Source organism: Eptatretus burgeri, chromosome 9 (assembly GCF_056783735.1).
Source record: "Eptatretus burgeri isolate ZD-2024b chromosome 9, Ebu_testis_v1, whole genome shotgun sequence".
NCBI classification, from domain to species: Eukaryota; Metazoa; Chordata; class Myxini; order Myxiniformes; family Myxinidae; genus Eptatretus; species Eptatretus burgeri.
Window position 1 is genome coordinate 22780260 of NC_140969.1, and position 11848 is coordinate 22792107.

General features: G+C 49.5%; 1 protein-coding gene across 1 annotated transcript; it reads left to right on the forward strand.

Moving 5' to 3' along the window:
- The first annotated feature begins 8104 nt into the window (after positions 1 to 8104).
- On the forward strand, positions 8105 to 11351 carry LOC147019707 (potassium channel subfamily K member 12-like). Its single transcript, XM_085894360.1, has 2 exons — positions 8105 to 8653; positions 10188 to 11351. The coding sequence occupies exons 1-2, from the start codon at positions 8293 to 8295 to the stop codon at positions 11033 to 11035; spliced, it is 1209 nt and encodes a 402-aa protein (XP_085750486.1). The 5' UTR covers positions 8105 to 8292; the 3' UTR covers positions 11036 to 11351.
- Positions 11352 to 11848: the final 497 nt, after the last annotated feature.

Consider the following 11848-nt stretch of genomic DNA (forward strand, 5'->3'; position numbering starts at 1 on the left):
CAGGGCAAATGGCCCTCAGTCTCAATGACATGGCACAATGCCAAAAAAGCCGTATGCCTCAATGGTAGGAATGATGCAGGTTACAGGTAAGTGGGCAGTCTGTGAGCTGCTCCCTGCTCAGCTTCCAAGAAGCTTCCTTCAGTGGCTTCGACATCTGACTGTTCAAGGTGAGGATGAGAATGTACTGTTATGGCCCGGGGTTCGAGGTTCACCACGAGGGGAAGCCCGGTCCTGAGGCCACCAGCCGTGTTTAACTCTGCAGTCCGTCAGGTTGCTGAGCAACCATGAAAGTTAATCTCATCAACTCTAATAGAGTTACCCATCGGACACTGTTTACCTGAGGAGGTGACTAAATTAAACAAATACAGCCAATCAGTGGGGTAAAACTTCCCGTCTAACTATGGTTGTACACTGTCAGACCATTGAAGGAAAGGACAATCGAGACAGATTTGAAATAACAACCAATAATTATTTACACACACACACACACACACACACACACACACACACACACACACACACACACACACACACACACACACACACACACACACACACACACACACACACACACACACACACACACACACACACACACACACGTAGATTTAACCCTTACATGTATTCTTATGCAATCTTATTTACAGAAAAGACACATGGCCATCATTCAATCCGGGAAGAAGACGATAAGAAGAACCGAGAAGAAAAAGAAAAGTATGGAGTGCGAGGTCGACGACTCCATTCATCTCAAACAGCCCAACGGGGATGTGCTGATCCGAATAACCTGGGGGGGGGGTATGGATAGGGAAGATGGGCTGTGGAGTGGCAGTGGGATGCGCAGCCGCATCTCTGAGGTGTCCAGAACAAGTAGCAAGTCCTCTCTGGCATCCCAGATATGCCAACAGCAAGTAGCTCATACATGTTCTGTTCCTTACTCCCATGACAACTAGGCAAAACAGCCAGGTAAATTCCTCTTTGAGGCATCCCTGGTATGCTAGCTGCAAGCAACTCCACCTCTGCCATGCATCTGAGACAAGCAGCCCCACACAAACCAAGCTACACCATGGCCTTTCTACAGTGCTCTCCGCCACAGCCTGAACTCCCTCCCTCTCTCCACACACTCTGCACACCCCTCTGCCCCTTGCCGGAAAAGCTTTTCAGCGTCTCTCCCGTACACCCCCTGTACTATTTCTCCTCCACAGAATCTCTCTTCCCCCCCCCCCCCGTCTCATTTCGTGCGAGCCTCTTTCTCATTGGCGCGAATCCGATATGGGCATGTCCATGACACATCACAAAAAGTGCCGCTGTTTCTGAAGGAACTTTCAACATAGCACGTCACTCCTTCCCTCATGCACGAAAGACGACACAGGCACCCTCGAGCCCTCCCTGCGTGCAAAACGTTCTTTGTACAGCACGCCACTACCATGCACGTGAGATATGCTGCACATATAGGAAAGGCATTGCACTTCGTGTCATGGATATGCATGTGAGAAGGGACAAAGTCTGATATGGTGAAGGTAGTCTGATCGGCTCGAAGATTCAAAGATCACAGGTGGGCAGAATGTGCCCAATAAAACAATGTGCGGATGGAGTGGCAACGGGGAGGGATGCAGACGGACCGAGGGACGACCGACCGGCTGTGGGGTTGAAGGTAAGACCGATGGCTTGAAGGAGGGGTCATTGAATTGAGGTTTGTTGAAGGGGATTATGGTGGATTGAAAAAAGTAGAGGGGGAATGAAGACATCACACCGGGGATACACAAACTAACCTCGATGCATGCCTCCACCCCAAAACTATTAGACAAGGGGCAAAGGTCTACCGACACGTACACTATTGAAATAACATTCTCGGTTCACCTATGTATCAATGTATGCTCTCCCCCGAGGGTACATTTCCAAAACTGTCACAGCACGTTAAGCCATGAGGTGCTCACTAGATCTGGAAGGGGTGGGGGTTGGAAAAGGCACAAAATCCCCTCCCCAATGCATCAGCAGGGTGGTAAGGCACACCAGTGAAGGCACACCATTCAAAACTAGTCAAGCAATTTTGATGCCCCATTTGTTTTCTTTGGTGCAAAGCAGGAGTTCCCCATTCCATCCTCAAAACTCTCTCCACATGGTCAGTCATTAACAATATCCAAATTGTAGCAACTGCCCCAACTGGGCCTGTTCAACCACCCCAATGGATTCGACACTGCCTCCCCTCAGTCGCAATCTCGACGAGTCAACTCCTTCATTGCATCGTAGCTTACCCAAAGTTTGTGACTCCTCCACTAGTACTCAGACAGCCTGCGCTGTCCACACTGCTGACCAAATTCCTCCAGAATTGCAGTCCCAGGACTCCAATCGCACAGCCAAACTGAGCCCTTTCCTGCACATCAAAATGGTGCTCTCCTGGCACTTAGACTCCAAGGGGGGCTCATGCACCATGGACTCCATGCGCCACTGGCCCACTACCCCTTGCTCAATCAAATTTTCCACGACCCACATATCTGTTTCCCAAGGCTCAGTGAGTCTCTCTCCATTCACTGCAATCATTCGAGGTCCTATAACCTCCCCTTAAAAGGTTCTACACTCAATTCCACGCTCCTAATCAGGTTCAGTGTCCAGTTCACGGTGGTGCTACAGTCACCAGTGGTGGGCGGTTCAGATACCTCCAATTACTCGCCCTTCCAACTATAATCATGCCTCTCCATTCTGCAGTACACCACTGCTGCATCATAACAGACCCCAGAACACTAATCATCTGGCACTCCACACACTTGTTTCAAATTGAACACGTCTCCGATGTTTCGATCCATCCCTCCCATGATGCCTCAATCTCTATTTCTGTGTGCAGCACGTTCGCACTGCTCTTTCCCCCTTCATCACCCGCTGCATTGATCCTCGGGGTTTACAAGCATGATGACCATTGGTCTTCCTCTTCTTCCTTACTTTGTGATTCCGTTGTTTCCTATCTGAACAACCATGAATCTCGCTCCTCTATTTCCTTCTGACTTTATAATGACGTGGGTTCTTGTCTGAACAAACATGAACCTCCCTCCTCCTCTTCCTTCTGACTTTGTAACTCCATAGTTTCTTATCTTCTGGCTTTTTGTTTGGCCGACCGGGTGACTTTTCCTGTTCACCGTCACTACTTTTGGATTCATTATCCGACTCGTCAGAAGCTGGTGAAGAGTCACGAAACTCGATCCTCCTCTTCTTCTTTCTTCTGAGCAAGGCTCTGCTTTTATCGAGCTCCGATCTTGTCACTGATTCACCATCCGATATATTGTCAGATTCACTATCGGCTTTGCTCTCTGCATGAGCATCGATTTCAACCTTACCATCTGGACCATCTTTGTCACTACTACTCACCTCTTCTTTCAATGACTGCAAGAGATTTCCTTGCAGGCATTTAACATTCTCTGTGTTTGGGTGCATTTTCTGTCATGTCATGTCATCTGAAGAGCTCTTCGTCCTCGCCATTAGTCTCTTGCTTTGCAGTTCGGTGTTCTTCCTCAAAACCACTCTCAGCATCAATCTGTTCTTCGTTTTTCTCACCATTTTCACATTCTGGATTCTCTTCGGTTCCATGCACCTTCTCTCTCCGTCACTCCCATTTACTTTGATGCACAAAGAATTTCTGAAAATTTGAAGACAACTCTTTTTTTTTTTTCTTTTCTTTTCATTCTCTTCCATAAATCTTGTCCACATCACTCTAACCATAATGAGTTCCTTCCTTACCATACCTGGGCAACTGTAGTGACAATTCCTGACCAATTTCTAAGATGGCAATCACTTCCCCCAACAGACAGGGTCTGTTCCATTTTCCTTTTTATCCCCTGGACCATGGTCACCAACTGCTGCTCCACCTTGAGGTGCTGGTGCCACAGCTCCCATTTTGTTCGGCAATTCACATTTCCTTTGCTTCTCCTGCTCCAGGTCAGCTAGCTGTTTTTATCTCCTTCCTCTCCTCTCCCTTTCGAAGAGCTGCGTTTCCAATTCCTCATTCCTTTGCTTCTATTCGGCTCGCTTTTCTTTTGTCTTCTTCTCCATCCTTTCCATCATCATCTCCATTTCTTCCATCTCCTCCATTTGCTGTGGTTCATACTTTGTAATCTCCCCCAGTTCGCTCTCCTGCTTCAGCCAACTAATCTCTTCCACACTAGCCTTTAGTACAGCACTCTTCTGTCGGTTTTCCAGGGGCAGCTTTCCTCCTGCCATGTTTTGCTGATCATATTCCTGCTTTAGCTCACCAAACTGATGCTGCAACCTGTCCATGTCCTTCACCAGTTGCCCCCTTATTACACCTTCCATGGGCATAGGGGAAGGCTAATAGCTGTTGGAGGGTTTTTGCTGCAATTGGTGCCCCCAATTTTTCATAGTACCACAGAGTTTCTTACACCCAAAGGAGTATTAACCACAATTTATAAAATCATTAAAATAATAATTGTTTTTTTTTCTTCTTGCACTCTCAACACACCAAATTTCCGAGCTGCATTTTGGAGCCGGCTGGGACTTTCGGAATGAAATTTTGCATCAATAATGGGAATAAAACGTACGCAGGGTTGACATGATTTTTGACCTTGACCTAATTTTAAGGTCATGACTCAACTATAGCCATTTTAACATTTCAAACCAATAATCGACAGGTTTGACCGATCGGAATGAAATTACCCTTTGTCGATAGCCAAGAGCAACGTTGGGTGAGATGTCGCTTTCCCCATCCTCCCTTACTTGCTTCCCCCTCCTCTCTCACTTAACTCCCTATTTCTCTCCCCCCCACCCCCACCCCCCTTAATATTCCCGTAAGCAAAGCGATGGGTTGTATTTTCTTGTACGAGAATAAATAAGAAATCTCCCATCCGCTTGGCTTGTTTTAAGGGTGGTATGGTTTGGGAAGGGTTAACAGGTTTTATTATAGATTCATTACCTCTGCCACTGAAGGTGGAAGGAGGTTATGCTTTCGTGTGTGTGTGTGTGTGTGTGTGTGTGTGTGTATCTGTGTGTGTGTGATATATCAAAAAGTCATGGACAGGTTCGGTGTGTGACAAGGATGAACTGATTAGATTTTGGTGAAGATCCGGATCAGGATCCGACTACTAGAATTTTAAAAGTGATTCTTCACCATTGAGAGAAAGGGACAAAAACGATATACAGCACGATATCTCAAAAAGTTGTGGACAGATTCGGACGAAATCTGGTGGACAGGTTGGGTGTGTGTGACAAGTACAAATTCGTTTTGGTGAATACCCGAATCTGGATCCAGATAGGAGAATTTATTATTATATTATTATCTTTTTTTTAGGCGATTCTTCATCATTGAGAGATGGAGCCAAAAACGATACATAGCACGATATTTCAAGAAGTTGTGGATGGATCATGACAAAGCTTGGTGGACGAGTTGGGTCGATGACAATAACAAGCAGATTCGATTTTGGTTCAGGTTCGGATCCAGATTCAGGTCCTCCAGATTTGACCCATCAGTGGGATACAAAACGTGAACCGTTCAACCTGGCGGAGGTGTGTGTTCTACCGAGTGTCCTTCCAGTGTGGTCCATCTTACTCGCTCCACCCTAGAGGGGAATTCATCGAGGACCATTCATTACATTATTGTCATTTGGGTTTGAATGAGTGTTCGATCGACCATGTGCTTCAACCTTCGGCCTGTAGACCATGCACATGCTTATGGGACAGGTTTGTTGGACTGTCTACTTTACCTGTGGGGGGCAAGGTGCACGCTCCTAACTTGATGATGTGATTTTGTTTTAACCTTTTTTTTTTTTAATCATAAAGGTTGTCATAATAATGAAGGCTCTATTCTCTATCCATATCAAGGCGTTACCACTATCGTTTGGAAAAGGAGAGAGATTTACGTACACACAATATAATATACTGTTACGGCTGTGGAAATTTGCAATACACCAGAAAGGTCTTCAGGTTATATATATATATATTGATAAGTTCATGTGTAGTTAGTCCACACCCATTGTTTAGAGGGAATATGTGCGATTCATCCGGGCTGCAACACTTTGAGTTCGCCATTTTTCTTTCTCCATCGCTATTTTGGACCAGTAATCCCCCAAAAACTCAAACACCGCCACCTTCGCCTCTTTACCTCCACAACTCCATCCCGCAAACAATCGCTTCACCGCCATTCCCAAATGACGCCCGCCAACAACTCAAACACCACCACAACTCCACCCCGCAAACATCACTTCACCGCCATTCTCAAACGACGCCCGCCAACAACGAAACCACCACAGCAAACCCCCCACCACCTTCGCCTTTCTCCTTCCACAACCATCAACACCGAACGTCGTGCTGTCCAGGGCCCGTTCGGTGATTGTTGCCGAACGCGTCGAGCCGCGAATACAAATGGATGCCTTTATGGGAGAGGAAATCGGATCAGGGGAGGTTCACGCCCCCTTTTCCTCCGTCCAATGGGCGAGCGTCGGGCGGTGTGGCCCCGCCCCCAAGCGCGATGCGTGTGGATTCCTTTTAGGGGGAAATTCATATCAAGAAAGGCTCACGCCCCTTTTTGCCCGATCAATGGCTGAACATCGGGTGGCGTGGCCCCGCCTCCAACCGTGTTTTGATCCGCGAATTTACATACACGCTCCTCCCCCGGTCTATAAAGACGTGAGCACAAGGCGACTCGCGGCTGGGCTGGTCGAGTGAAGATGAAGGTCGTCGTCGAGGTTGTCGTTGCTGGGTCGAGGGACGAGTTGGGGAGTGAAGCAGGGATGCGGAAGAGTGCTCAGGGGCGAGAGTTCGCCTGAGTCGGTGCGGTCCCAAGGCCCCGCTAGCGGGACGGAGCGTCCGCCATTCCCCTCTCTCCACCCTGAGCATCAACAATTCCTCCCCATCCGCGCTGAGATAGCGCCGGTAACCCCGTCCGTTCCCCACCCCAACCGTGGTGTCGACTGACCAACACGTACCTGCGCAACGCACGCCTAAAGGAGCTCACCGACCACGCCAGGGGCACGGAGTCAGGCACGTTACGCTGACATTGCGGCCAGCCCGCCATCGCGCCACGAGGGCGCGGGTATGACCCCTTCGGTCTCGTGGACCTGGCCGCTCACCCAGGTCCCACGTACATTTGGTCCACGGACCTGTCTGCCCCCTTGCCTGTGAGGGTGGCTTTTATTTGCTTTTTGTGTAAATGTGTGTGTGGTGCCAGTCTTTTAAGTAAACCCGAATAAGTGCTTGTACATTGCTTTATTCGGTTGTAGCTCTGCGTTGCTTTCATTGCTTTGACTGTTATATGTGCATTTTTACTGTATGGCTGTGAATACGTGCTTGCCTTGTGTGTGTGTGTGTGTGAAATAAAAGTGCTTGTTAAATTGTGACCAGTTTCGTTGCGTCCTTTCCTTTGTTTGAAAGTTCCATCTTGCATCACGGAAGGAATTTGTGGTGGGTTTAGACACCCAGCAAGTAATCTGAACCGTCGAGGTCGGCGATAACTCCGCTCGGTTATCCCCTAAGCAGTGAACGAGCCGCTTAAGCGGTTCGTGTCCGAAGTCGACCTGCGGCGTGGTACAACTCCTCGGTACGCTACCCGCGCGGGTACTTTGGTACATTCGGCGATTCACCCTATTTCGCGCGGATAGAATGCGGACTGGGTTGTGGTGAGGTTAAACCCCCACCCGTGGCTATCTCCTTGGCGGGAGTTCCAGGAGGGTCACGACTGAATTGTCCGTCCGGTGGGCGACGCCGTCGCGATTCGAGTTACGTGACCGATCGCACGCCGGACGGGCGCGAATTCGTAACAATACCTTCGTTGACCTTGTCCGGTTTCACACCCGTCAGTTGTCCGGTAACTGGTGGGGTCAGGTTGGCCCGTTGGCTCGAAGCGGCAGCATGCACGGTTTACAGGTGTTTGTTTTTGAGTCGCGGAGAACGGAGAGCCGATTGGTGCAGTCCAGGTGTGTTTTGCATGAGTTCTCAGCACGCTTCCCCTCCCCAACCCTTCCCCACGCCGCTTCCCCTCCCCAACCCTTCCCCACGCCGCTTCCCCTCCCCAACCCTTCCCCACGCCGCTTCCCCTCCCCAACCCTTCCCCACGCCGCTTCCCCTCCCCAACCCTTCCCCACGCCGCTTCCCCTCGCCAACCCTTCCCCACGCCGCTTCCCCTCCCCAACCCTTCCCCACGCCGCTTCCCCTCCCCAACCCTTCCCCACGCCGCTTCCCCTCCCCAACCCTTCCCCACGCCGCTTCCCCCTCCCCCTCGCGAGGAAAAAAGAAGCACGTGCAGCCGTCCTGAGGTAGACGGTGCACGGCGGGAGCCGTTCGCCTCCCCTGGTGCACATGAAGCTGGATCCCGCCGGTGAGACGCCTCCCGAGGCGCCGCGCGCCCGAAACTCGCTTCCTCTGAGCCGAGAGAGCGCCCGCTTGGTGCTGCTCGCCGCGCTCGTCTCACTCTACCTGGTGGCCGGGGCCGCCGTGTTCTCGGCCCTCGAGGCTCCCGAGGCCGCCGAGTCCCGTCGCCGATGGCGCGAACACCTCGAGCGGTTCCGACGACAGCACAACATCAGTCACGAGGAGTTGCAGCGCTTCTTTCGGCACCTGTTGCGGGCTCGAGCGGCCGGGGCGGCTGCGGACGGGTGGCGACCCCGCTGGGACTTCCCGGGCGCTTTCTACTTTGTGAGCACCGTCGTCTCCACCATCGGTTCGTTGATCACCGCCGACCGTTACACGCGATTCGTTGTACAACGAGCCGAGCCGACACCCTGACCCGTCCGCAGTCCGTCAATTGGACGTTTTTCGGGGAGGGAGGGGGGGGGGTCATGAGTGTGACGTAACATCTCGATCATTCATTAATCTTCGACGGAAATGCAAGTTCGGGTTTATCTTCTTAAATTTACTTTTCAAAAATTTCAAAAAACAATTTGTAAAATCAAAAAGCCCGCCAAAAGGTGACGTCATCTGAAAGGAAAGCTCGAAAGGATTGGGATGATAAACATGCTCGGCTCCAAGCTCTCTTACCTGGATGGTTCGAATCCCGGGACCCAGGTGTAAACAGTCATCCCGGTGTTTCATCAACGTGTGTGCCGTCTCTCGGATGCACGTTAAGCCGGGCGTCCCGTCTGCCGGCATTAGTCGGTGGACGTTAAAGATCCCCCACGGTGTCCTTCGCTAAAAAGTCGACAAGCTATCGCCGGCACCGTGAACACGCTACAAATTCCAAGAGTATACTCCATTACCAAAGAGCTTGCTAGCGCTTGCCAAGCCAGTCGTTCGTTATCAAACGTTTGAGCCACTTTGCGAGTGCCTGTCCAAGCTCACTGGTAACGGAACACACCTCTTCTAACACACCTCTTCTTACACACCTCTTCTGGCCCAACCACTTAGTCGAACGCCGGGCCTGGACAGCCGCTTCGTGAAAGACCTGTGCCAAAATTACTCTCCCGGCGACCCACGTGGGAATAGGTGTGGCCGTTAAAGAAACAAGATGGTGCGGTATTCGCATTCTCAGGTATACCTAACTCGAACACCCCAGGCTGCCAGGAAAAATGAAAAAATACACCTGCGATGTAAGGACTGATGACGTCATGTATGTGCTGTGTTAAACGTCTCGCACGTGAAGGGGATACATTTCTGAACATTCATCAAATTATCCCAAATCTATCAGCCTGGTGTTGGTTCAGTGGTTCGGGGTGGCGGCTTTGGATCCTCGGGTCCTGAGTTCAATCCCCGTCGGTCGCTGAATTAATACACCAGGGGGTTGACTCAGCCTGTCATCCTTCCAAAGTCGGTGAAATGAGTACCATTTCCAGTGTGTGTACTGGTAGAGGGGCACTGCATCAGTGACACAGTCGCGCTTCAAGAAATGATAGCTACCCCGGCAGCTCAGCTGCCATACGACCACCATCCCAAACCTGTTCATAAAGTAATTGTTTTCGTTCCCCCCCCCCCCAAAAAAAATCACATCTGTGTTAACCTGTACAGGTGTAATCGAATATGTTTCGAGAAGATTACATTGCTTGGTCAAATGTTATTTTTGTTTAAAATGTTTGTGATATTAGTCCTCATTGAGGACTTCACAGGCAGGTGGACATCAATGTACTTGCACATGAGTAACAATGTCATGAGACGAGGGACAAACGTACGGGGTTATACGGGATTTGAACCTGGGGTTCCATGCACCTTGAGATGGTGGTTAATATGGGAACACTAACATGCTCACCCAAACTTTTCTGTAGGTTTTGGAATGAGCACTCCTGCAACGACAGCTGGTAAGGTCTTTCTTATTTTCTATGGTCTTTTCGGTTGCTCGGCCACCATCCTGTGCTTCAACCTCTTTCTGGAGCGCGTCGTCTCCTTGCTCGCGTGCTGCGTGTACCCGGCTCGCTGCGACGCCCTCTCCAGGCTCACCCACACCGACACCGTCGAGGACGGGGTCGCCTGCTGGCCTCCACGACACGGATCTGTGGGCAGCACCGGTCTGAGTGCAGGAGATCCACCGATCTGCTGCGTCGCTCTCATGCTCAGCTTTGCCGCCCTGCTGGTCTCATGCTGCGCTTCGGCCATATACAGCTACGCAGAGGGCTGGACCTTCCTGGACTCGCTGTACTTTTGCTTTGTCTCGTTCAGCACCATCGGCTTTGGCGACCTCGTGCCCAGCCAGAGAGCCGGTTACCAAAATCAATCGCTCTACCGGCTGGCGAACTTTTTGTGCATCTTTTTGGGTGTCTGCTGTCTCTACTCGCTCTTCAACGCCATTTCGATACTCATGCGGGACTCTCTCAACTGGTTCTTGGCTTCGCTTGAAAACTGCATCGACAAACGGAGTTCTTGGATGAGCGACGACACTCTGCACAGCGACTGCCATTTTAGAGATATGCCGCGGCATTGTGACGAGCCTTGCGGCGGCGAGGGAGACATCGGAGACCCCTTTGGCTTGCCCAGACCGGCGACGCACTGTTCCTTCGCCAGGAAGCCGGTCCAGCTTCTGCAAATATCCATCACCGAAGTAAAACACCAGGAGACGACGGCATTTCGTGTGCGAAGCTTTTCTTTTGCTGGTTCTCCTTACCAAACAAAGATCTGACTGTGTACACTTATTTCAATTTGAGGTCATATCCAGAAAAAAAACTTAATAGGTGAGGGTTATTTTGTTGAGTTTTGAATGTGGATAAGTAATGAAATGGATTTTTGGATGAAAGTTATTGTTGATGTCAAATAATGCCTTTTTGTTTGTCGTAGAGTACTATTTTCGAAGCCACAACCTCAATTTAAAGTTATTCCCTGTATGGGTGCATTGTGATGCTCGACATCCTGCAATGAGAGATTGAAAGGCGAGTCAGAAGACTTCCTGGATGGGAATCGGCAAATATATATATATATATATATATATATATATATATATATATATATATATATATATATATATATATATATATATATATATATATATATATATATATATATATATATATATATATATATATATATATCTCATTGACATGGTGGTCATTTCCTACAGTGGCACATGACACTCGCAGTGGCCATCTTGGAGTATGTAGTCGCTACTGTGACGCCATTGATCGAGAAAGTTTTGCACTGAAGATCCAATCTGTTTTCCATCCAAAAACATCCAACTTTTGGGATCATGGGGTAAATATAAACCCTAATTGGCATTGTGCACCACTCTTGATATCGGATGGGGAACCTGTGGAGTATTTGTGTCCCATTTCATTCGCTATCGTTTGTGAAATACTTCCATATGAATACTCCACTTGTGGCCCATCAGATATCAACAGTGTTCCACAACGCTCGGAACACATTTCAACGGGAAAGCCATCAGACTGCTAATTAAATAATAGATCTGAGCAACTCTGATGGTCAGTTTCAAAATAATCAG

Bases quoted from the DNA above. Each gene is read 5' to 3' on its own strand.
- LOC147019707 (XM_085894360.1), top strand. From the start codon at position 8,293: ATGAAGCTGGATCCCGCCGGTGAGACGCCTCCCGAGGCGCCGCGCGCC. The intron at 8,654-10,187 runs GTTCGTTGATCA...ACTTTTCTGTAG, and splicing joins CACCGTCGTCTCCACCATCG to GTTTTGGAATGAGCACTCCT.